This window comes from Cryptotermes secundus, unplaced genomic scaffold (assembly GCF_002891405.2).
Source record: "Cryptotermes secundus unplaced genomic scaffold, Csec_1.0 scaffold1274, whole genome shotgun sequence".
NCBI classification, from domain to species: domain Eukaryota; kingdom Metazoa; phylum Arthropoda; class Insecta; order Blattodea; family Kalotermitidae; genus Cryptotermes; species Cryptotermes secundus.
The window spans coordinates 247,145-275,109 of record NW_019718632.1 but is presented as its reverse complement, the minus strand read 5'-3'; the positions used below and the strand labels follow the sequence as shown (position 1 = coordinate 275,109).

Sequence of the window (27,965 nt, the reverse complement as noted above, 5' to 3'; positions counted from 1 at the left end):
TTTTATTAATAAAATTAATGTGGAATCAATTGCGTTCGGATATAAAAGATTATGGAATAATTCTTTCATATTTAATATTGTCACGTAATTCATTTTCTCGCAGCTAAATGTTGTATCTGGTGGTGAATGACGCGGCCGCCACGAGATGGCATTCAAACCTTGCTTCAAAAATAACGCGAAGGACCAGGAAAATGTCTGTCGTGTACCAGGGTAACAGGATACCGTAGGAGGTGTTTGAGTACTAAAATTGATTTTGGTTCAGAACATTTTCATACTTGCAGCGAGGAACCGGAACTGATTTCGAAGTCATAATAGCGATTTTATTCGCACTCGTTCATTCAATGTTGTCAATAAAAAAGGATACCATATCAAGAACGAAAGCATTTTAAGCTTAACAATTTAGATATTTTAGAATTACGTGTACGATAAGATTTTGCTCCCTTTCTTTTATTAATAAAATTAATGTGGAATCAATTGCGTTCGGATATAAAAGATTATGGAATATTTCTTTCATATTTAATATTGGCACGTAATTCATTTTCTCGCTGCTAAATGTTGTATCTGGTGGTGAATGACGCGGCCGCCACGTGATGGCATTCAAACCTTGCTTCAGAAATAACGCGAAGGACCAGGGAAATGTCTGTCGTGTATCAGGGTAACAGGATATCGTAGGAGGTGTTTGAGTACAAAAATTGATTTTGGTTCAGAACATTTTCATACTTGCAGCGAGGAACCGGAACTGATTTCGAAGTCATAATAGCGATTTTATTCGCACTCGTTCATTCAATGTCGACATTAAAAAAGGATACCATATCAAGAACGAAAGCATTTTAAGCTTAAATAGGAACTGCAAACACACCAACTACGATATACCCAGTAATTAACAAACAATCGATTTTATATTACTTAAGCCATCCGTGTTAATGAGAACGAAGTTTAAAGTAATCTCGGTGTTTTAGGTAAAAAATATGATTCAAAAGCATTTCCCCATATCAATCGTGAGATTTATTACACTAGCTCTATGAGCTCGATGCACTTTCCATTTATTAAGTTACGCTATTGATTCTGATAGTTTCTGTTATTTCAGAACTACCTACCAGAGTGCACTACAATCGATGCTTTAGGGGCACTGGATGTTACTAATAGTTATGTCCTATGCCACCAGATTGCACTAAGAACAAATTTCGGTGGGTGGGGTGATACACAACGTGTCATTCAGGAGAGGATTGCTAATTTCTCATCTCATATATTTGATCGGAAGAGATTAGCGGATGCAATATTTGGAGAGCAAACGTTAGGAATGTATATTGAGAGACTTATACAGTGAGAAGATCCACAATACATAATGAAATAATTGCTTGCATCGTCCGAAAATTTCACTCTTCTAACAATTTAGTTATTTTAGAATTACGTGCACGATAAGATTTTGCTACCTTTGTTTTATTAATAAAATTAATGTGGAATCAATTGCGTTCGGATATAAAAGATTATGGAATAATTCTTTCATATTTAATATTGTCACGTAATTCATTTTCTCGCAGCTAAATGTTGTATCTGGTGGTGAATGACGCGGCCGCCACGAGATGGCATTCAAACCTTGCTTCAAAAATAACGCGAAGGACCAGGAAAATGTCTGTCGTGTACCAGGGTAACAGGATACCGTAGGAGGTGTTTGAGTACTAAAATTGATTTTGGTTCAGAACATTTTCATACTTGCAGCGAGGAACCGGAACTGATTTCGAAGTCATAATAGCGATTTTATTCGCACTCGTTCATTCAATGTTGTCAATAAAAAAGGATACCATATCAAGAACGAAAGCATTTTAAGCTTAACAATTTAGATATTTTAGAATTACGTGTACGATAAGATTTTGCTCCCTTTCTTTTATTAATAAAATTAATGTGGAATCAATTGCGTTCGGATATAAAAGATTATGGAATAATTCTTTCATATTTAATATTGTCACGTAATTCATTTTCTCGCAGCTAAATGTATCTGGTGGTGAATGACGCGGCCGCCACGAGATGGCATTCAAACCTTGCTTCAGAAATAACGCGAAGGACCAGGGAAATGTCTGTCGTGTATCAGGGTAACAGGATATCGTAGGAGGTGTTTGAGTACAAAAATTGATTTTGGTTCAGAACATTTTCATACTTGCAGCGAGGAACCGGAACTGATTTCGAAGTCATAATAGCGATTTTATTCGCACTCGTTCATTCAATGTCGTCAATAAAAAAGGATATCATATCAAGAACTAAAGCATTTTAAGCTTAAATAGGAACTACAAACACACCAACTACGATATACCCAGTAATTAACAAACAATCGATTTTATATTACTTAAGCCATCCGTGTTCATGAGATCGAAGTTTAACCTTTAAACGCCGGACTTCTGAAATGGTGGTAAGCTTGACCTGGCCGGAGTTTATTTAAATGCCCGTCCTGTTAGGGCGCTTAAACAATTTAAATATTTTGTTTAAAAATGCTGTATCTAACTCAATTTTTATGGTAAATGGATTGAATTGACATTGTTTGTATCAGCAAAGAATATAGTATCGCATAATATAACGGAAGATTTGAAAATATATACTCATACATTGATTGATCAGTAACTTGTTCACTTAGGTATCATTTTAATTCTCTATTAGGGTTTCACTCAAGCCTGTCTGGTAATTACTAAATTTAAAAATAAATATTTAGGACTGTGCATGCACTTCTACTAGAGGCGTGTGCGCGCACTTTCACTATCGGAGTTTAAATACCCAACTGGCCAAAACGGGGTACATAATCTTGAAGCAGTTCCAACCACCTCCTATTCTTCAATACAGTCTATTTTAATATTATCATCTCATCTTGTGCTCAATCCCACTCTCTGCCACAAGAAATTAAAACAATCCAAATGAATGTTCCAAGTAAATGTCAACCATCATCTGAAGTCAGCAGCAGGCACGGACCCAGAAGAACATCAAATGTGCATTCACAAACAAGTAGTCATTATAAAGATTACAGCCTTCTGAGATGCAACGCAATTCAGAGTGGTGGAGAGGTTCCAACAATTCAGTGACCTAATGCCTCCATCTTCAGTGCAAAGTGTAAGTTGAGCATGGAAGAAACAGTGGATATAACAAGAGTGAGGACTATTTCAAGGGCCAATGCCCTTTACACTGTTCTCTTCAGACCTACTGTTTTGATCAGTACCTGTGTCCCACTCCTCCCTTTCTCTGTGTCCATATCAAATTTCCATGTTCAGCTTACTCTTCTATCCTGAAGATGGAGGAAGCATGTTCTTCCAAAATGTTGACTTTTTAATGCTAGTGGGGTGGGACTAAGTCCCTTGTACTGCGGACACTTCTGACCTATTGTACCAGCCCCAGATGATAGGTGAGGGCGATTGTGGAGCAATTGGCGGAATGAAGATTGGCAGGGGAAACTGAAGTACTCGGAGAAAACCTGCCCCAGCGCCACTTTGTCCACCACAAATCCCACTTGACCAGACCTGGGATGGAACCGGGGCCGCCACGGTGGGAAGCCAGGGATTAACCGCTTGAGCTATGGTGCAGCCTAACCATGAAGTTAAAAGAACTGAAAGCACATTAACTCAAACAATTTAACGAACAGTTTCACAAAACTGTTTGCTGAACTTTATGCATAGTATTTTGTATCTTCAAAAAGGATGAAAGAAAACTGAAATTGAACATGACCAGATCAGTGAATGACATGACTGGCACACAACAAACACACCTCATGAACTTGAACCTCAACAGAACACTCACCACTGTGACAGTAATAAAAAACTGTCACAAAACAAACAAGTCAAATCATCCACAAAATACAACAAATAACAAATAAATACAAACATTATCAGTTTCCTTGCTGGAGGAAACATTATCTTCAGTCCAAACCTCACCATTCCTTTATTAAGCCATACTGTATGGAGTTACACCTTTGTGGTATATGCTGTAGCATTATAAGAACAAAGAGCTATACATACAGGATTCATGTAAATCTACAGTATTTACATAAACTGCAGCTTTCACAATAATGATCAGGATACCATACGGCTGCAGGAAGATCAACAGAAGCGAGAAAGAAACTGACGCTTTTGGGTCTCTCTGGGGTGAAGGCAGAACTGTCAGTATTTGCATGCTACAGGGAAACCACTCTCAAGAGATTTAACATGAGACAAATGTCACCCTGTGGTTTAATAATAAAAAGTCACAGTTCAATCCAACACCTCACAGATTATATTAAGATATGAGGCTTTTGCCCGCCATATGGCATTTATATGTACAGAGGCTTTATATAGGCTTGCAAAGAGCAACACTACAATGGCATTTTACAAGTAATTGTGAACTGCTTAATTTTTTCTTACAGATGGACTGCATACATCACTTCTGACTTACTGAAACTACTAGTATTTAGTGTGTCCTCCATATAAGAACTGTATGTCTACGAGAACAGGTTTAAAAGACCTCATATCAAAATTGTTTTCATTTCCACAAACAGGGATATGAAATTGTAAACAGTTTCCTGCAGCAGAAATGTACTGTTTCAACCAACATGTTTCATTTGGAGGGGGGGGGAAACACAAAGCAAGTGGGTCATTCTCGGTAAAGCAAATGTTCCCATATGCCACAGCAACACATTCATTCTCATATAAATTCCTTTCACGATTTCAACCCACAAGGCTTCTCAGTCAGCTCTCCGTTGCTAGGAAATGCTAAACTATTTAGCATAACTATATATTGCACATCTCTAATATAATGAGTTCATCACACAGCATTTAAGTAAATTCATCTACTTTTCTCAGGCATCTAATGAATCGTGCAGAACCTTTAATCACTAATCATGGAACCCCAGGTAAAAAATTCTGCTTTACAAGGACCATCATGATACTGGTTATTGAATACAGGACACAAAGTATGAAATTAAAGCTATCGGAGAGAACAAGAACATATTACACTTAAATAAAGCTGATAAATTAATTTCCATACAAAAGTTATATTTATGGCATGTAATGAGTATAATTCTGTTTGCTGGAAATGTAACTCATTCCTACTCTACATCTGTGTTTCAAGCATCTGCACTGTCTAAAGCAGAAACAAAGTACAGTAAACACATGCTAATCTGGATTAGTGAAGCAAAAGGTAGTCCCCCACCCCCAAAGAAACTTACACCACAAATAGATGTAAAATTTTATGATACAAATAGTGCTGATGAAAACAAAAACAAAAAATCACTGTAGAGCCTTTATTTAAAAACTATACAGAGACAATACGCAGAAGTTTTACTTGTTTTTCAACATAATACTGCAGGTTTGAAGAAACTGCCAAGTTCTGTCTGAACAGACAAGTGACTCATCTACCTTCCTGAATGTCACGAGTCTCTTAAAGTATGTACTCAAGTGTGAACAGCATTTTCGCATTTCTATCCGGATTAGTGAGGGTTTACTGTGCTAGCATGTGGCACTTCACTGGCTTCAGTGGAACCGCATGGTGAGCAGTTCTCAGCTTTGCCTATCCACAGACACAGCGAGAAACATGTTCTCCTGTAGGGATCTTCCCTTCATGCCTTCCAGGAACACACTTCATCAGGTACATTTTCACAGAGAAAACTCTTCATGTGCTACCTGAGAGTCTGTGCACAGAGCAGCAGGATTTTTATGAATCTGTATTACAATAATACTGGCATATAGGGAGTAAAGAATTAATTCACTTTGACACCCCCCCCCCAAAAAAAAAGTTACACATTACCTCAAAGGATTCAAGAACCATAATCTTGGAAGTACAGCAACGTGACTACAGTGATAATGTTTCCTTAAGATCAACATACCACCATGACAGTCATGGAATACTGATAAGAGTTACCATGTCTTCATATAAAACCTGCATTTGCTTCCCAAACCTTCTTTCTTAGTGAAAGCCACATCAAAACAGAAGGACATGATATGAACCATTCGCTACAATAGAATTACTCTGGAACATCAGAGGCATTTGTTACACTGTTCACTGTTCAGAAACTAATGCTACTGTGTGTTCTGAAAGTTGCCATCCAATTAGACATGGACACTTCCATCACACTAGATATTTGGGACGGGGGGGGGCTCTCCTACCCAGTGGTACAGTCATGACCAGCAGAAATGTGGTGTAACATGGACCTGACATTCCTCGTACTCAGATCAGAGAAATATACCTTGCATCAGGCTGGTCTCAAACTCGAGACTGTGACTTAGCTGCCCAGAATATTGCACCAAGTCCCACATAAGGCAAAATATTTCCTACATATTTCAAGTTTGTTATGAAAGTCACACTGGTAAAGCTGTCACAGATTTTGTTGAAACTTGAGCCGCTGGTCTGTCAGCGACCATTAAATTTGTGTGGATGCCATTGCATTCATAAGATATAAGATTTGCCAAAGATGGTCAAGGAATAACACAATACTGCATACTGTTCGAAGCTACGAGATTGAATATACAGTTTGGGAGGTTCTTGTGATATAAATATCAAAATACAACTAACATGGTCATAATGATTATACATGATTTCCCAAACAGCTATAAAAATTAAAGCATAAATATGTAAGTAGGTAGAATAGGTGTAAGACCCATGGTAACATAATGCTATCAGCATCAGAAATCAGACTTCACTAAACAGAAGCAGCCAATGGCAGAAGTTAATCATGTTAAGGACTGACAGCTGATATATACAACCATATTGACAAGAGCAATCTTGCAGGACCATTATATGAATATTAACGAAAATGTGACTTTGTGCACAAAGAATTCAGCAGACAAAATGAAGTTCCCACTGTATGGTTGTCCTGTGGAACATGTCAGAAAGTCAACACATGCTTCATACTATTCCCAACGCAAAGCCTCTTCAATGCCCATTCCATTAGCCATTTAATTAAATGTTGCATATAAGGGAAGAGATGACAGCCAGCACAGTGCAGTCAGTATATGTACGTAGTGACTGGGGCTATGGGCTTGGTGACTGAAGAACTGGAGATCTGATTCCCAGAAGAGACAGACTTTTCACCATAGCATGGCAGACTGGCAGCCCAGCCAACCTCCTATCCTGAGGATAACTGGGGCTCTTACTCTGGTAGTAGAACAGCCTTCCGTAGTGAGAAAATGACCATTCATCTCCTCACTGTAGGATTCTGATGATGGTGTATAACACACAGAGATATTGGGTTTTCGGACTTTATCCATCATCCTGGTTTTAAGATAACTAAGAAAAACACAACGTTTCGGAAACTGGATCCGTTTCCGTTAACAGGTGAGGGACCCAACAGAATAGGTGTTTTCCCTCACCTGAGGATGGAAACAGATCCAGTTTCCGAAATGTTGTGTTCTTCTTAGTTATCTTAAAACCAGGATGATGGATAAAGTCCGAAAACCCAATATCTCTGTGATTCATCTCCTTGTTGAGAATGTGAAGCTATCTCCATTCCTCCAAATTTCATTATGACTTAACTAAGTAACCACAGCCATAACTTTTCCTTTTTACCTTTACAAAGGAAGAAACTGTGTCACTGTTTACGCAAGATAAATGGATACTTCAGATATAATAACTATACTAAAATTCTTCTTTCCTTAAACTGCAGTTTCTCTGGAGTTGTGGGCATGAAGAGACTTTTCTTGTCTTTTTGTTCTGATGACTGCAGAAGGCCCACACTATCTAGCACAAGCATGTTTGTTCTTAAGACTAAAAGTAGTTCTTCAACCAATAGGAAGAACTCTAACTTTTGTCAGACAAACCATTTCATGTATGAGTTTGGTGCTTCAATGTGCTATGCAGAGATTGAAATGGAGCAGCAGAACACTGAGCCTGCGTGAAGTTTATGCTAGCACCAAAGCAGACTACAATCGGAACATTAAACAGTGGGACAGTTTTCCTTAATGCTGCTGGAAAGAGTCCCATGTCTGAAGACTCAATAATATATATACTTGCTACTGTTATAAAGCTAACTATGCCTAGCTGCAACTTACACATATTTCTGTATCTACATCCTGCACATGTACTTACCAATACACAAACAGGAAAGAAAGCAATATCACAATTATTATTTCTTCTGCTTCTGTAGGTCTGGGGCTGGCCACCAAGAAGTGTATCAGCCTGTCAATAATCATGCAAAGTCAAGAGTGTTTGTTACATAAGTCTTCATGCTCCACAGATTTCTACAAAAATGAGTAATTCCAAGCAGGCTACCACTTTGTTTCCTCTCTGAAGATACAAAACTCACAGTGCAGATGAATATTACGAGAACAGACTGCTCGACACATAGCTGCCTCATGTGGGCGCAGAACCATACATGTGCATGGGACAGTGAAAATATAGTGAGTGAGGAGAAGACCATGTTGAGGTTACAAAGAGGTGTGAGAAACAGCTGGAAGCAGGACATCCCATGCACCTGCTAGAAGTGTGCTGGTTTCTCTACACCGTCTGCCCAGTGAGGTGTCTGCCATTGGACAGAGTGGGAACTCAGTCTGCAACATAACATCGGACCATAAGAAGCATTCTAGGTTGAAAATATGTGCACACTGAAGTGTTTTTGTCTAACCAATATGACCTTACTTCAAATCCTGAATGAACATTTCTGTTTATTTCACTCGCCAACCCCCAAATATGCACTAGGTAGGGTACTTGGTTGAGTAACTATGCTACAAGTCAAAAGGTTGTTGGTTCAATTACCAATAACATCACTGGATTTTTCAATAGACCTAACAATCCCTTCCAGCCACATTATGGCCCAGAGGTTGGCTCAGCCTCTTCTATCAGAAATGAGTATCAGCAATCTTCCTAGGGGGTTAAAGGCAGCTGGTGCATAAGGCTGGCAACTTCACTGCCATCTGTGAGCTGTAGAAAATGTGGGGGAAGCCTTCATGTCTTACAACACTATGGGCCTCCATGGCCTGTTAGAGGAATGGCTTTTACCTTACATTTTTACCCCAGAATATTCCAACAAAGAGATTTGTGCAGAGTCAATAGATATTCATATGCTCTCCATGTTATTAAAAAAAAAAAAAAGGTAAAGCTATCCCTGTAACAGGCCATGAAGGCCCGTAGATTTGTGAGACGTTGAAGCTCCCACATTTTCTCTAGACAATCGGTTCACAGACGGCGGTAAGTTTGTCAGCCTTAGGCACAGGCCACCCTTCACCCCCCAGGTAGATTCCGGGTACTCATTTCTGTTAGAGGCTGAGTCAACCCCAAGGTCCACTTCATTGGGATTCAAACCTGCGACCTTCTGGCTTATAGCATAGTGCCTCAACTAACTATGCTACTGTGTGCCCTCCTCCATGTTAATATGGAAGCCAAATATTCCTCTTGTTATCAAAACTTCACCACTGAACTCCATGCTGAGCCAGTTCAATCCATCTTCATGCGTAACTTTTCTCTCTACTAACCTGCTGCAAGGACAGCCACAGGTGCTGCAGAATATCCATGAAGCCGCGCATCTCACCAGCAGATGCAAAGTAAAGCACCGAGTCTCCACTGCCCTCATGCACTTCCCGGCAGGCAAATTCCTGTGTGAACCAGTGAATTAATTGCTCAGTGACTAGCTTCTGATGGACTACTCCAAAATTTACCACCAAATAAATTAAGTAATACACTATACAAACTAAATACTGGCTTGTGTTTCTGTTCTGCCACACTTTCTAGGAAGTCTTGGTTCTGTTCTGTATTGCAGTTACCAAGAGTTTCAGTACAGTCCAGAACCCGAATGTCTATGTCTTTATATCACCACACTTCCCAGTATCAGGCCTAATGAGACCTGGGATATCAGTGCTGCTGGTGCACAGATCCTGTACAGAGACTTGAGTCAGCAGCCCTTCCATCGCACAGCCACTCTTCAGCTGGCAACCCACTGGGTGACTCACTTGTTAATTCTTCCATGGAGCTGAGCCCTTCTTGAAAAGCTGCCAATTGCGCAGCCACTCAAGAACTTCCTAGCATATTATGGAACCCAAAGGTTCATCACTGTGCTCAAAAGATCCCTTCAGTGGTCCCTATCCTGAGCGAAAGCAATCCAATCCAGACCATCCTATCTCTAAAATCCATTTTAATATCCTCCATCCACTTATGTCTTGGTCTTCCTAGTAGTCTCTTTCCTTATGGCTTCCCTACCAATATCCTACATACATTCCTCTTCTCCCCCATTCATGCTATATGCCCTGCCCACCTCATCCTCCTTGACTTGATCATTCCAATTATACTTGAAGAAGCGTACAATTTATGAAGTTCCTCATTAAGTAGTTTCCTCCAACCTCCTGTCACTTCATCTCTCTTCAGTCCAAATATTCTGCTCAACACCAAGCTCTCAAACACCCTCAGGCTATGTTCCCCCCTTAATGTCAGAGACCAAGTTTCACACCCACAGAGAACCACAGGCAAAATTATAGTTTTGTATATTCTAATTTTTTATTTTTGACAGCAATGACAAGACAAAAGGTTCTGGACTGAATGGTAGCAAGCATTACCCGAGTTCAATCGCCTCTTAATTTCCTCCTGAATCAGGTTTTGATTTGTTATTGTTGTTCCCAAATACCTGAACTGTGCCACAATTTCAAAACATCTGTTTCCTATCTTTATGTCATGATTTTGCCCTGCATTTTGGTGACGAGATAGCAACATTTACTTAGTTTTCTCTGTGTTTACTTCTATACCAACTCCAGCATCAGTTAAAGTTCCTGTGTTTTTCTTTATGGTGTCTATGTTACCCCCCAGTAGATTCACATCATCAGTACAGAACCAACAGATGGTGTCCCATCTGGTTTCCCTGGACCTTCCTAATGGCATATTCTAAAGCAAAGCTGAAAAGCAGCAACGATAAAGCATCTCCTTGTTTTAGACCATTCTAGATAGGGAAATTATCAGACAAATGCTCATCTATATTGATTTCACTATACAATTCGTTTAAAGACATTTTAATCAGCCATACTAGTTTCATGGATACTCCAAACTCTATCAGAATACTGTACAATACTTCCCTCCTAACTGAATCATGGACTTTCTTGAAGTCTACGAACAGCTGATGTAGTGTCTCATTGTATGGGGACTGTTCTCAAGACATCACATGCAATATTACTACAGTGATTATTAAAGAAAACAGAACATTAACAAACATTACAAACTGCTAAGCCAAATATGGACCGAGGCTGTACACATGTTCATTGTGCAGTGACCGTGACAAGACTGAGGGAGCAACTTACCAGCACACACCAGCTGTGTTCTAGTGATTCAACAGTGAATGCTGTGAGATCCTGTATTGCAGCACATGACAGTGTCTGCACTTGTGCACATCCCGCAAACCTTTCTAGGCAAGTGATGATGTGGTGTGTCGTCACCACTAGTGAGCAGCACATGGTCTGTGCCTGCCCCTCTTCATGCACCTGCACAAAGTGAGAGCACTTACTTTACTGCTCCTGCATATTTTGACAACGAATTTCTCCAAGAACCATTTCAATATTGTTGGAGCTAATGTTCTCACTGCGGGGACTGGGATGTTGCACTGTGCAGTTCAGCAGAAATTCACCAACATTCCTCCAAAATGTGAACCTCTACTGAACTACACAGTGTCACATCCCAGGAGATGGTACCCATCACTTCACATAATACCATCCTCACATCTATGCTCATGTCTCCCAAGTATTCTCTTCCCTTCAGGTTTTCCCATCAAAATGTTAGATACAGTTCTTGTTATATCCCTACGAGGGCCAAGAATGATTATGCACAGAGAATTGGAAAGAAAGCACCAGTGAACACAGTTGCAGCCTGGGCATCGGCCAGGATACTCACACCAGATGCTGCCTGAATAAAAGCCTGCAGCCAATCAGATGCTTCATACTCATCAGCGGCAGCAAACTGAAATGATCTCCGTGGACCCAGGATGATCTCAAACGTATGTGGGCGGTGAGCATGAGGAATACGGCGACATCCATTCCCCCTCAGTGGGATCCAACGTTTGGGCAAGTGACAGGATTTGTCACCAAACATATAGACTACACCAGCCCTGCATAGAAATGAAATTTTCAAAGGTCAACCACTTGCAGCAAAACCTTCAGGAACTGCTGTTCATGTAAATGTGTACTGAGCACATGAAAAGGAGTTTCATGCTACGTACACACTCTGTACCTAGTCTGATGGTTTATTTAACAATGTTGTCAGGGACTCTGAATTTATAATGTCACATGGTATAATCAGTGATTAATGAATGGGAAAGGATGTGCAGGAAAGTGGTCATGGTCTAACCTGAGGCTTATCCTGCCACCTGTCTCAGTGGACTAAGAAAGACTATGGAAAATGTCAGAGAGCACAGTCAGTCCCCAGGCTGAGATCTGAACCACTGAACAGGAAAGAGGACTTCTACCCAGCCAACAAGAGTGTTTGATTGCACCAAATTGTTATGGTGACGAGATACATCACACAAAGCAGATATAGTAAACTCTTGCTAATTCATATTAATTTGCGGGAGAGGTCATCTGGATTAAGTGTTAATCCAGATTAATAAAGCAAACAATATCTCTAAAAAAAAGACAAAATAAATGGCAAACTTAATAATACAGGTAGGTAGTGCTGATGAGAAAAAAAAGATATATCACTGCAGCAATTTCTCCCTCCGTCAGAAGCTGAAATCCAGGGTCTCCTTCATCCAGTGCAAGCCAATCTTGGATATTTTCTTGCATGGTTTCAGTCTCTCCAGCTGCCCTCAACACAAACTGACAGCCCTCCTATTCATAAATCCCACTGTGATCAAAATTTGTCATGTTTTGATCTGGATTATCTGACATCCCAATTAACTTTAAATGGATTACCAAGGCTTTAATTTACATCATGAAATATGAGGTCTGATGATGTTGGCACATCAGTGTTTCACAGTTGTATTGTTATTGCTCTATGACAGTCTCTTTCTGAATGGCATCTATTATTGTCTGAGTGTGTTTTGTTGTGCCATCATGGATCTTGCATCACAAAAGTGCACGTACACACACAGCACTGTCTGTGAGGGAGTTTCTAGCTAGTAAACAAATAACTGTGCTGGAACACCCTTCTTATTCACCAGATCTAGCCCCCAATGACTTTTTTCTGTTCCTGACGATAAAGGAAATATTGAAAGGCATTTTGATGACACTGATGACATCAGGAGTAATACAAAGGCAAGCGGCCTCCGTAGTCTAGAGGTAACGTTCCCACCTCATGACTCGTAGTACGCGGGTTCAAATACCCGGCGGAGGTCGTCGAATTTTTAAGGGCAGAAAAATTCAGGGAACAAGTCCTCCGGGAGGGACTTTAAGCCGTGGGTCTCATGTCGTAGCTTTACGGCACGTAAAAGAACCTCATATCCCCAAAGGGGATCACTGAGCAAAATTGCGGACATTTGCCGCCAGACAGCAGTCACTTATACCTCCGGTAGATGGAGGAAGCATTATAGATACCTCTCAGCTACTAGAGCAGGTCTCGCTGGCTGGGCGGGACTGATGGTAAGCACCAGTACCGGTACGATATAGAGACGGGTAGAATTCATAGAGGGAAGCACAATGGACCATTACAGGTCTAAGTGCATGGAGAAACCCACCCTCTCTAATAACTAACTAACTAATAGAAAGGCAGCTCTGAAGGCCATTCCACAAAAACAGTTCCAAAATTGTTCTGAAGAGTGGACTTGGTGCTGGCATCACAGCATAGCTTCCCAATGGGAGTACTCTGAAGGCAACCACAGTGATATTCAACAATGCGGAATGTAGCACTTTTACCACAATGAGTCCATGAATTTACTGTCAGACCAGGTATTTGTACCAAGGTACATTGCTGGATTCAAGCCAGTCATGGTACATGTGTTCAACAGAGGATGGACGAACTGCTGATCCCAGTATTACAACACTGCATACATATTTCATACACCAACTATAGTTAGGAGATGCGATACAGTAACAGGTACAGTGAATAGGTTACGGGCAGAAAAACTGAGGAATCGGGGTTCAATTCCCAGTAAGAGCAAGAGATTCCTCTCTCCTTCGCAGCATCCAGACTGCCTCTGGGGCCCACCTAGCCTCATATGCAATGGATACTGGAGGCTCTTTCTGAGGAGGTAAAGCAGGCTTGGTGTGAAACTGCTCATCTACATCCACTGCAGAGATTAAGAATGTGCTGAGCTACACATCCACTCCTCCATATGACTTTGTGGAATGATGCTGAATTAAGCATAGGGAAAACAATTTTCAGACACTTACACTTGGCTAGTTCCTTTTTCACGACTGTAAACATATTCTGTAGCACTCTGCACCAAGTTCTTATGCAACACAAATTGTACAAGAGTGAAAGAAACACAGCACACAGAGGGGCCACCTGAAGGAAAAGTGAGTGGCTACTTCCGGCTACTCACTTCAGCATGAAGAAACCTGGTTCCCAGGGTTGTAGTGGAGTGTCTGTTGCTGGCCGGAACATAAGATGGCCTTCCTTTGTGGGTCCCAGTGGGGTTGAGGGGGGACTAACTTGATGGTCTTGCAGGTGCACGATGCTATAATGACAGATAGCTTCGCCCTGTGGAAGAGAAACCACACTATCAGCTCTTCAGTAGTTTTCCAGTGAACATGTAAGGAACTCCCTGACCTGGTACAATAGGCCAGAAGTGGCCGCAGTACAAGGGACTTAGTCCCACCCCACTAGTAATTTAAAAAAAAAAAAGAATTAGCTGAATATTTTATGGACACAACGGTGCCATTCCAAGAACATGGCAACAGAATAACAACAACAAAAAACAGCAATACTAATAGCAGTAATAATGGCATGGGCTGTCAACTGCAGGAAAATAACAAGAAACACATACTGATGTCAATGGGAAAACCTTGTGGAAGGCAGTGACTTGGAAGATGAGTGAACTTTCACAGCTGTACATGAATGAATAAATAATGAACTGCAAAGGATATGGAAGGAAACAGTCATGGGATATATATTAAGGTCTTATTTCAGCATTTGCTTGGATGGACTGAGGAAAACCATAAAACCTCTTTATCATGAAACAGCCTAGAGACCAAGAACTCATGTGACTGAAGCAGAGTGCAACATTTTTTTGAATCTCAAGAATGAGTCAAGGGGATGTGAACCGGCTCAGCAGAACCCACCGCTAGAACTGAGATGTCCTGTGCCAAACCCTTCATATCTTCCAGTTCCAGAACCCTGACTGCTGGAAGGGTTGGTTTTGTAGGGGCTCGCCGCATAGCGATCTCAATATGACCCACAAGCTGTTCTGTGATCGAATGATCACCAGTGACGAGAAGGAACTGTGTCTGTCGGTCAGCACTGACTAGCAGCACAGTCTGCATGTTCGGACCCACCTGGTGACAAAATCATGCATCTAGCATAATTATGCATACAGAAAAGAGGGTAAACTACCAGAAGATTGTAATGATAAGGAACTCACCAGCATTGCATCCAGGTCTGTGTATGGCATGACAAGCTTGTTGCAATATGTGTAGTTACTCTTGACTCCAATTAAGTAGAGGTTGATGTTGGTCAGCAATGCTAGTAATGGTGTGGCAATCCCAGTGCTGTAGTAGGAACTGCTCACTTTGAAAACCTGCAGCAAAGGCAAGTAAAGTGCAGGGTCTTGCTCTCTAATATCAAGTCCGATACAATATCAGCAGCAGGAATGCATCCACAACTTCCCAAGCCTCGAGGAACTAATAACTACAGCGTTTTCACTGACAAGGTGACAGTGTCTTAGTGGAACAAGAAACACTTGACTATGTACATTTGCTTCAGTTTTCCAACCTGAATTCTGAATGCATTTCTGATCTGTACAATGAATACTTCACGCCATCACCCTGAGAAGAAATGATGACAGACAGACAGACAGACAGACAGATGTTGACAGAAGAAGGCACATGCATCAGGAGGTGCATATCTCACCTTATATAACACTTCCAAAGAGTCCAAAAACACCTGGGTCCGGAAGGTCTCTTCTAAGTCAGGAGTCCCCACAGCAACCTGTTCCACATTGTGACCCATCACATGAAGCTCAGTTATGAACTGTTCCAGTACTTCCGTACGATCTAGTTTCCTGGCTCCAGGAATGTACAAGGATCGAGATGGCTTCAGTGCCACTTTTGGCTTCTTCTGCATGAATTTCTTTTCTGTCAGAGACCTCATAAACCTGGTCAGGAGTGATGATTTAGATGCAACTTCTCTTGGTGGAATTAAACCAAGGGGTGTGCCTTTCCGTGATCTGTGGTGGTGGCAGCTATGGAGCTTTGCTGGGCGAACACCAAGTAGGGATTGACAGCCTGAATTTTCAAGAAAATGGTTTTCCTTGAAGGATGATGAGGTCAGATGCACAGTGCTGCTGCAGAAGAGTTCACTGTCTGAGGCTGGAATGCTTTCTGAATCAGATAACCGGTCAGCAGACAACAGGAATGATGAAAACTTGCTCAGACTTCCACTCAGCCCACCAACAGCTCCTGCTAAAGTCCCTCCAGGTTCATGCTTGTGAAGACACAAACTGGATGAATAAACAGGAGGATCTTCCTGGCCTTCTGGGGTACCTCTTTCTGTGACTGGGGGAGCATGAGCAGTTTCTGAGACCGCATATTTATCCTTCTGTTTACTGTCTGTGTTATTAGTATTCTTACTGAGTTGCATGAGAGGGTCTTCCATAGAAATAGTTTCATCTGATGAGGTCAGATTTGAGGCTGAAAGATAGATGTCGGATTTGGTGCCAGACTCATTGTTCCGACGTCGCATGAAGGGGGCATCTCCTTCACCACACCAACTGTATCTCCCTTTTACTACATCACGCTTTATTACAGAATTTGGGGGAAGAAAACTCACTGAGAAATCGGGCCCACATTTCCCAGCAGATTCACATTCGGTTCTGATAAAATCTTCGTGGAATGATACGCGCTTCACTTTTGTGGTGCCATCAGGAGGTATGTTATTACGTTTCTTCTTGTTGCGCTGTCTGCGGAAAACAATGTCATCACCATCTGTTCCCTGCTTTGGCATGCAACTAGCCTTTGTAGTCTTCCTTTCCTCCATCACAGTCATATCAGTGTTGACTCTGTTCTTTGACTCCACAAATGAAGAAGGTGCTGAGCACAGCACTGGTGGAATGATCGAGTTTTCAATCACGTTCTGATTGGCAATGTCACTTGCAGTCATTACGGATAATGAATGACTCCGGAATATGTCGGACACTGCCACCACCTCATTCCCTGACTCAGCAGGTGTGGTCCTGAGGGCCCCAGCACCTGCTGGTTTGTCACTTTCTCCACAGTCCTCTTCCTTAGTTGCAGCATGAAGTTGGTCTGCCTCAGTATGGGTATTTACACAGCACTCCTCTGAGGTGTATCCCTTGCCCATGTGTGTGTCGAGCGTCTGCAACTGGTGGTTGATTCGATTGTCTTCTATTTCATTGCAACCTGAATCATCCTGAAACTACAGGTAGATTAAGTCACGACCACAAACATTGTCTGATATGCATGCTGTTATTGATCAAACTACAAATGTGACAGCAAACAAGAGTGATCAACCACAAGTTAATAAATCATGGATGTAACCCCTGAAGTTACAGATACAAATAGGACAAAGGAAAAACATGACTGGGAAAATGGGTATCTGAANGTAACACACTGAAGATTACTACCTGCCAGGCTGTGATGCCACAGAGTCTGGCAATGACTCAGATGAGCACAGGCTCTGCTTGCTACTTGTTTCTTGCTGGTTGCTTACTTGGCTTACTCACTGACACTGAAGACGGAGGCAATACGTTTCTCCAAAATGCCAGGAAACTTCTGTCAGACTATATGACATAACATCCTACGAGGTAGTACTCTTCAAAGACAGTTACTGTCTGCGCAACAGAGAACAGGAATGTGCAGAAACAGCGAATGCTGTCTGCCATAGGCTGTCAAAAACCTACTTTGTCAAGCAGTGAATTGATATTAAAAATAAAAATCACCTTTCACCACACAGTGAGTGAATAATAGAGACTGTAGTCACTGAGTAATTTGTGGATGCAGCTTTGGGAAGTCACTGACTTCATGGAGGAGACCTTGACAAACTGATAGTCACCAAGCAAATCAAGAAATTCTGTGTCTTGTGAACCTGAAGTTCATTACTGCGTTCACAAGAGCCCATTACTGGATCCTGTCATGATACAGCTGAATCTAGTTGTTACCCTTTTCTTCTAAGATCAACTGTACTTTCTTCTGTATAGAATGCCTTAAAGCTTTAGTACAATACTTGTTGGGGAGACCAATTACAGCTGAAAATATACATGAAATTCTTTCAGATTCACTGTTAAGTTGTCCATGTCTCAGTGGCCCCAAGTGGTCCTGTTCCCTCAGGGTCCCACTCACCTCTCTGTCATCCCTCAGGCTGAGGCAGTCGGTCTCATTCATTGTGGCTTCACTGACAGATGTGTTATCAGCATCACTGTCCAACAGTGCCACACCTGAATCCACAGGAGAAGTCAGAGATGATGTTACTGATGAGGTCATGTGAAGACCGAAGTTAGAAGGATCTCCACACAAGGACACAACATCAGATGACACCTCAGTGTGCTGCTGGTAGGCTGCCATGTCCAGATAAGCTGCATCCTGCAAGACATTTCAAGTTTGTCTCGTGTGAGCAGACGGCTGCTGCTGCTGTGCTGTTGCACCATTTTGGTGAACCAAGATGGCTGAATTATAGCAATGCAAACGGAAAATCATTTCTGATTATAGCTATTTGATATCAAGAGTAACAAACTGAGTGGAAACCAAGAGACAGCATAAAATAAGATTTGCAGAAGTCAAGAATCTGTTAAAGCCTCAGTGAAGTTGTCAGAACCATACAGATTACCAGAAACTGGTGAAAACCTGATCTTTCAGAATGCCAGATGCTAATTAACCCCCCGCCCCCCAGCACATAAAGTATCCCCCATATACAGACAGACTTCATGTTCACAGGAATTGCTCCGAACCTTTCACAGAATGTAGGGCTCAGGTGAAACATGCCACGAATGCACCTGCGCAATGACAGTCTTAAATAAGGAGGAGATTAAAATGACAAGATGATTGTAATGCATAATGAATTACAAAGATCAGAATAAAGTAATCATGGCCCAATTGTGCCATCTGCCTGTAAGTACTGAGGATGACCAGTCTCCAGGCAAAAATTTGAAACAGCGACTTCAACAATCGATAGCTCATGTAGATAAGAGACTGTTCACATGAAGATGTGGTGAACTGAACATTAGGGAATGCATGTGCATGCAGAATACACAGGTGTGCTTACCGGGTACAGGTTGAACTGCACGTGCTCCAGGCCTGCCAATAATGTAAGGAGCTGCTGGGTCCTGGGTGTATCTCGAATGAGTGCTTGTGTCACATAGTGTCTACATAAGATACGGACATCCTGAGACAGACAGTGCAGGTAGCTCTGCAGGGAGCCCTCCGTCAGTGTGTGGTACAACCAGGCTCGTCCTGCAGACATAAGACATGCAGTTATACAACAGAGAACACTCGCCATGTTACTGAGCAAATATAACTATTCATGGCACATGAATGTGTGTAAATAGAACCTACTTGTAGATTTTAAATACGTGTTTTACTGCTTCCCAGGAGGTAAGTGCTGCATTCACGATCGCAACACTCAGAAAATTCACCAAATTAAAAAACTGTCTCTATACCTCTTATAAAAATGAAAATAACATCACATATAGAAATGCAATAAGTGACTAAGGGATACAAACATAAGAACTAATACAAACAGAAACAAAAATAATGCAGCAAGAGTAAAATTGTAATTAAATTTGACATTGAGATGCATGTCTTGAGTGATATTCCAGAAGGAACAGATTGAAAATACTGCACAGAAAATTCAAGAAAATGGTAAGATAAATACCTTCTGCGACAAACTAATACTATATTAATGGGTCATACACAAATCGTAACATCTACGGACTTGAATTACAATACAGACATCTCTGAGTAAAGTCTGCAATGGACAGAAACTGCTACCAAGTCGCAAACTTGTAACAAGGAATCGCTGATTAAAGACAACAGATTTAATATGCTGTGGTCAGAACTGTGTTAGTGGGTCAGTAATGTTGAGAAGTCTGTAGACTTAATCCTGACCAAAGTCTTTCAGACTGGCCAAAACCTGACACACAGTTCTTCTGTCAACAGAAAAGTCATATGTGAATATAATAAAGCACTCAGTTTTGTCCTGTATGTCATTAATTAATACATCTCAATATCCTTCCAAGTGGGTTAAAAACTGTAGACTTTGAGGATACCACAGCAGTGGTAAAGAAGAGATATCCAGGAGAAATAACTCTTGAGGTTAAAAACTCGTTATATGAAAAAGAAAAATAAATCTCACAGCTTTCAGAAGAATAAGAAATAACCCCGTTAACAGAAATCATTGCATTTATGATCTATAATATACTAAATATGTGCGCATGCATGCATGTTCGTGCACGCGCACGCGCATGCTCATGCATATGCACATGCACACATATAGAGTATGAATTTTCAACTTCAGATAAAGTTTCTGGAACAAATGTGAACTGAACTAATCTGGTGCAGTGCTCTTGCAGAAACATGAAGTTATCTTGATAGATCAGGACCATGAGAGTCGAAAACTGGATGAAGAACTGTGTGTTCTGAGGAGGAGGGGGGGGAGGAGGAGGAGAAGAATAATAATCCAAGAATACCGACCTGGGAGGACCACGATAAAAAATCTGAAAAGTGTTAAATTTGGAGGGGTAAATAAGGTTGTAGAGTAAACATGGGAAAGAAAAACTGGCTCCAGTAAGCTCCAACTTCCCATTGTGGAGGCCCGGGTTCAATCCTGGGTCTGGTCAAGTGAGATTTGTGGCAGACAAAGTGGTGCTGGGGCAGGTTTTCTCTGAGTGCTTCAGTTTCCCCTGCCAATCTTCATTCCACCAATTGGTCCACAATCACCCTCACCTATCATCTGAGGCTGGTACAATAGGCCAGAAGTGGCCGCAGTACAAGGGACTTAGTCCCACCCCACTAGCAATAAAAAAAAGGCTCCAACTTTGTTCTGAATCTTAGGCTTCAGCAATGAGTTCTGTACACATTACACCAGTATACAGGATCTTGCAAATGTACTGCCCCTTCTTGTGTCAACTTTCAATACACAACATAGGACAAGAAACAGAGTAGATAGATGGCCATATTCAGATAGAACTTCGTACTATTTCACTTCTGAAATAATATACAGTAAAACTTGGTTATAGCAACATCAGTTTCTGCGACACCTTGTCTATTGCGTCAATATTCAATGGTATGAACTAATTCCTCATAAAGCAACTGTTTTTATACCTTGCTTAGTACGACATGCACAAATGCATCAACCTCGTATGTAACGTCATTTTCATTCCTGAATTTCTCTGATATCGTGGGAAAGTTCGATGTGTCTGCCCACCCTCACTTTCTCTACTTGCTGACGTGACTGTCCTGGAAGAATACGACCGCGGGCTGCAAGAGGAGCGTGTATTTTATGCGAAAACAAGGGTGTGGGGTGGGACTGCGTGAATAGTGCAAGAGGACGCGGCAGGTTGTTAACTGCATTCCTTTCCTAGAATCTCGTCTAACAGGACCTCACATTGTCTACTTACCCTATAGTGTTCCTGCCTAAACCCAGAGAAGTGCAGTAGCGAAAACATGGCAATGAAAAGAAAAGTTTTAAGCATTGAAGAGAAAGTTAAAGTGATTCGTGAAATAGAAAATGGAAGGAAAAAAGCTGATGTATGCCGCGAATTTGGTTTGGTGAATTCTACAGTACAAACGATATGGAGAATCCATATTAATTCCACGTTAATGTTACGTTAGTCTGTACTTAACTACGTATTTCACTAAAAAATGCAACATTTTAACTCGGTTTTTGGTAGATTTTTACGTGACTAACATAAGGCTACTGTGGAAGTGCCCATTTCGGTTACAACGACATTCGTTTATAACGACACTATTTTTAGGTCCCTTTGATGACGTTATAACCAAGTTCTACTGTATTTGGATAGTGAAATAGTATAAGGCTTGAAACAAAATGAACTAAAGAATTAGAAACATTTCACATCTCTCACAGCTGCTAAAAATGTAACATGGCCTTGCAGAAAGAGAGAACTGGAGTTATCAGGGAATCGATGGCTGCTTAATTAAACCTTCACACAAAGTGATACATTGATCCATGAACACTAGGGGTCAGACCAGACGGATTACCTTTCCCTAGTGAAGTGTTGACACTCTTTAGTGACTGGATGACCCGCAAAGTGTCTGAGTGGCTGAATTCACACACGACAGGCCAGAAGCCGTGATGCCAGTCCTGAAGGCCGTGACGCAGAACAAGGTCAAGTAAATGACACAATGCCTGAACCGGCCATGAGTCATTATCAATGACTATGATGCCTTTGCAGCCACACAGAGCATAGCGCTGCACCTGGAGACACAGCATTCAGTGAACATTTATATTTCTGCAAGAGACAGGTTGCAATATGACACGCTGCCCTGCAACAGAATACTGGTAATACTGTTTGTCTAAAACATCTCTGAGGGTACATCATACCTTGGCCAACCTTGACAAGATCCCCTGTATGATCAGCAATTCTGGTTCCCATTGTATGGTGAGAATAGAATCTAGTGACTTTGTTGTATATAACGGTGTAATGCATCGGATATTATTAATGTAACAGGTATATGGTGGATAGAATAATTACAATGGTTATGTTTTATAAGCAACACTTTATTGAATCCGAATCTAATATCAATTGGAAATTATGAAATGTAACAGCACTGGCTTGTCACATACTGTAACTTGACTTTCACCGATGTTATCTGCCAGAGGGCAAACAAGACTTATTTTGAACTAAGGGAAGCAAATAAGAATAGTCATGTTGCTTCATAGAGAAACTGGAAAACATCAGTTAAAGTCCGAGAAAACAAGCCAAAGTCCAAGAAAACAAGCCAAGGTCCAGGAAGACCCACCATATGAAATAACAATAGAATGTTCTAGAACATTCCTATATGTTGAACTCTGTACCTTCCAAGGAAGCTTTCACACAACCCCCACCCCACAGGCAGGGCTATAAGAACCCTGACCCAAACCATCCAGAACGCTCTCTAATCTGATTACGAAGTTTAGTCGATAGGACAGTACTCTGTCAGTTAGGAGTCGGCCACTGCTAAAGCCTTAAGCAGACTTGCTGTTGTAACAGTTGTACATATTTACTGTGTAATAAACTTTCTTGAATTAAGCATCTTCCAGCAGTTCATCTCCACCAAAAGACGGACGTTTGCCGCTCGACCGACTCCGTCAAGACCAACCCACAAGTACGAGTATCCACTCTGTCGCCCGACAGTGTGGCATACAACAACTTTCTAATGATGCCGTAGTTATCGACTTTGCTGTCTTATGACAAATCTTCAGGAATGTTTTAGACACAGTGATACTAATGCCTCTTTTGCACATTCCACAACCTATTTTTCTAACATCCATCCTCCTGCCCACTGACACCTCAGTCTTCACCCCACTCAATTTTTAAGAACCCTGCACACTACACGCTATGTGCACAATCTGCTTCACTCCACTACCCTAACAACCTGACAAGGTCTACCAATGAAATTAATAACCAAACTCAAGAACAGGACAAGGACTTCAAGCAGACATAAGGATAAGGCTGGAGTTGTATGAAAACCATTAGCAGACACAAAAGAGTTTTACAACCCTCTGAAGCTTGAACTTGATTCATTCATTTCAATACTTAAAAACTCAGTTTCTATCTTTCAAGAAAGACACTATGATGCCTCCACTACAAATACTAACAAATTAACACTATTTATGGAAATAGTGTCGCAGTCGCGAGAACAAGACGCAACAGAAACACAATACACACGATAGGGAAGAAGAGCTCCAACAGAGTAGGATGAGCATGACTGGTGTAATAAGATACGACGTAGCGATCGGGAATCCTGAACAGTTTTAATATTTTTACGATTGACATTTGTCAATATATATGATGGACATATATTTTAGTTATTTTAAAGTGAAGACAAGGCATACAATGTACTAGTTTGACGTGAATTGAGTAGCACCTGAAGATGGCATTTTTATGCCGAAACATGTAGTGCGAGTGAGAGAAGAAGATAGAGAAGTGTACGCACTGCAAGACGGATTAAACAAATCATGAATTTATGGAAATAACTACTACTTACTGTAAGAGTCATATGAAACACAACAACAGACTGTAGACAAAATGCAGAACTTGTAAATGTTACAGTAGACAGCAGTACACTCTGCTTGAAAGGGCTAATAATTAATTTACTTTTCCAAGGTGGGTATCTAACAGTGACAGTGGGTAATGTCTTTTCAAGTTGTCATCTGCCACAAAAATGAAAAGATCTCATATGAGTGCAAATAGAAGCAATGACATTCCATTAGTAACAGCTACTAGGCTAAGTAAACTTTGGATGAAACAAAAGAATTGCAGTTTGTGTTTTATGTTGATTAATTCTGAAAATATGTACTCACATACTTACCTGACACAATAAGCATGCATCAAAAATGAAAGTGAATGTATCTGTAAACAGGTTACACTCCGAATTACAGTGGCTGCTCATTTTAAAAATATATTCACTTAGCAATGCTGTCAGTACCTCAGATTAGGGAGCATCAAATGGTGAGATGACGAGTGAATGCTGAATTGGAGAGAATGTGGAAGGAGCGGCTTGCAGTCTGATTTTGCATTATTACCCTGGCATCTGACTGGACAAACTGAGCAAAACTGCAAAATCTCAGTCTGGACAGCCAAATGAGGCTACTCATACCACATGACTAGGTAGCTCAGTGAGTATACTGACTTGGCTATGGGCCAGACATCCAAAGAATGAGGATTCTATTCCCTCTGAAGATGGATACATTCCTGCTGAAACCTCAGGTTGTCTCTGAATGAACTACATGGTGTTACAATCCAGGCTAAAACTTCATGTTTCACATCAATGATTTTAAATGTCCCAGCATTTAGAACACCTGAACCCTGTCCTGGGACGCCCTGGTAATATATGTTTAATAATTAACCTTTCAGCTGGTCACGGTAGCCGAGTGGTCTAAGGCATGCACTGTCTTCGCTCGCTTGGAAACCGGGATCGTTGGTTCGAATCCCACTCAGGGCTGGATGTTTAGTTTCTGTGTGTGCGTTTTTCTGTGTTTGTGTACAGGTAGAGGCCTTGTGACGAGCTGATCACCTGCTCAAGGAGTCCTACCGAATGTGTAAGATCTAGAAAAACCGAAGTGAAGGGAGAAGTTCTTGGAGGTAGGCCTAGGCCCTCTGGGGCTGTAGTGCCAAGGGGAAAAAAAATTAACCTTTCATTACAAATTATACATCACGAAAGTTGAGAAATGACAAGAAAATACTGAAATAAAATAAAATAAATAATCTGAATACATAAAAATCACAGCAAAATACTCCTTAATAATTAAATCATTATTTTTTGGCCGTGAACACGCTTGGCTAGGCATATTTTGGTATTTCAATTGCCAATAAAATAACCCCACGATGCAGAAATCTAAACTTCAACGTCTCAAATATGATCAGCCTAATTGCGTTATATGGTATCTTACTGGAGTACTTGAATCAGAAACTTTGAGCTGGCCTTTGCAGCTAGTCCTGCATATTATGTACCAACTGTCTAATCACCCATCGCTGCTAACTGATCACTGTGTCCGTTATCATTGTTACTAAAGCGCCAATTATCTGAAACTTCAAAAGAATATAATCAGAGTGAAAGAGTAGTCACACCATCCACTTTCACATTTTAATGCACTGACAGCTGATCAGGTAGTCAACCTAACGTCATCGATCTAATTTTACGTGTCACATATTAACCCAGCGTGAACAACACAACTTAAAAATCACATACATTTTGCGGACAACAGAGTGGTCGCTACTTCCTACCGAATTCAAATGCTATCTCATTTCAACGTCGACTAATTCAGATTTGTTGAAGAGCCACACATCAAAACACATTAACAATTCTACGCACCAACTTTATTGACTTTCCCAGGTCATCCAAAATACCGTCCTTTACACCATTCTTGTCGTCGTGCAGTTCCATATTTGATGGTGGGAATTCCTATTTCGCTTTCTAATCATAACTCTTCTTACTGCTAGCAATTTTATAGCCTAAGTTATCACAGACAATTATCCTTTTCTCCTTCAACCATATCTTATGTTTCGAGAAATTCCACATACCATAATCGATTGACATTTCGAAACAAATGACAAGCGCACAGCACGAGTAAATCTTACTTTTAAATCAAAATTCTATTTGCAGTTCCTTTTTATTTTATTTGTAATTACATTTCATAGATCCAGTTGTTACCCAGTAGGGCTGGATATAAAATTTGTCACATACAAAGTCTTACATAAAAGATCACATGCAATAAATATAAATATGCAATATTAAATATACATATAAAATTTAAGATATAATATATTAAAATATATATAAGGTAAATAGAGCCTCATGTAAAGAGCACAAGTTGTCAGTCCAATTTTCCAATTTAGAAAAATACATACATGTTAAGTCCATTCTCAGCCTTAACTGACTAGATGTGCCAAGTGTTAAATTAATCAGTACAGCCACTATTAAATCCAACCAAAGGGAGTAACTTACAATCTGTTTACTCATACTATTTATTTATGCTCTACTTTGTAACTCTTGTATGCTCTATAAATTCATCGATAGAGTAAAAAGAATTTCTCAGCAGATGTCTTAGTAAAACCTTCCTAAATTGATTTCTGTCTGTTCTCAAAATTGTGACACTGTTAGGTAATACATTAAAAAGTTTGATACCTGAGTAATATACACCTCTCTGATAAGATGATAAACGAGTATCATTATTCCTAGTATCAATCGTATATATAGTTATTTTTCAAAAACTTATCATAGTTGTTCACAACATATCATAAGTGAAAGCAAATATACACAGGAACTGGCAGGATTTCAAGCTTTTTAAACAGGTCACGACAAGTGTGGGTTGGTCCCACTCCCATCATTATTCTAATTATTTTCTTTTGCATAAGAAAACCCTTATGACAATCAGGAGTATTACCCCAGTATATTATTCCATATTTCATTAAAGAGTGATAATATGCATAGTATACAGATTTAAGTTATTTATGCTTAGTACACATGATAATTTTCGCATTAAAAATCCAACTGTGCTCAACTTGTGGAGTAACTGGTCTATACACAAAATGTAACCGAAATTCGTGGTAATTGACTGCAGATATAGTAAACCATAGCTAATCAGGATTAATTGGGAGGGAGGGCATCCAGATTAAAGATGCAGATCATAGCCCTAGAAAACAAATAAATGGAAAATGTAATAACATAGGTAGCCCTGGTGAAAATAAATAAAATCACCTCTACAGAAGTCTACCGAGACTAACACTGCACTTTTATTGCAAATGAAGCCATAATGCAACCTGCCTCAGAACAGTTCTTGTCTCTTCTCTCCATGCATAATACATATCAAACCCACACATTCATCTGTTTTGAGCCTTACATTAACACAAACCACAGACAATATGCTTTGAGAAAAACATACTGTTATCAGGGTTTCCCATACATACAAATATCATAAAGTGCGAAAATTACTGTCTCCTGGAATGACACCCTTGTAGTGTTGTACGTAACCTTTTGGAAGAACTTGCTACTATGCAATAGCCCACCACAGTCTAACCATTAGCCGTTCCCTTTCTCACCTCACTACAACTGTAATCTTGTTTTTCTGCAAGGCTTAATAATCTACTCTGAAGACAAAGGCAGCAGCGTCCTTCAAAACACCAATAACTTTTTATGAGACTGCACATGACACCTGTAAACACAGTAACCTTCATACTTGCTGCCACGGGAACCTCAAATCTCACAATACAAAGTATTTCCCTGTGC

At 40.5% G+C, this 27,965-nt stretch overlaps 1 protein-coding gene across 2 annotated transcripts; it reads right to left on the bottom strand.

Moving 5' to 3' along the window:
* Positions 1-7,346: 7,346 nt before the first annotated feature.
* Positions 7,347-26,251, bottom strand: LOC111863143 (pleckstrin homology domain-containing family M member 2). 2 transcript variants are annotated; one of them, XM_023849196.2, is made up of 12 exons: positions 26,052-26,251; positions 22,236-22,452; positions 19,282-19,469; positions 18,363-18,602; positions 15,916-17,439; positions 15,428-15,583; positions 15,129-15,341; positions 14,390-14,547; positions 11,806-12,019; positions 11,220-11,399; positions 9,414-9,533; positions 7,347-8,492 (listed from the first exon to the last, which is right to left on the bottom strand). In XM_023849196.2, the coding sequence occupies exons 1-12, from the start codon at positions 26,121-26,123 to the stop codon at positions 8,370-8,372; spliced, it is 3,405 nt and encodes a 1,134-aa protein (XP_023704964.1). In that variant the 5' UTR covers positions 26,124-26,251; the 3' UTR covers positions 7,347-8,369. The 2 variants fall into 2 exon arrangements, with proteins under 2 accessions (XP_023704964.1, XP_033606940.1); XM_033751049.1 differs by having other exon boundaries at positions 15,916-17,433.
* Positions 26,252-27,965: the final 1,714 nt, after the last annotated feature.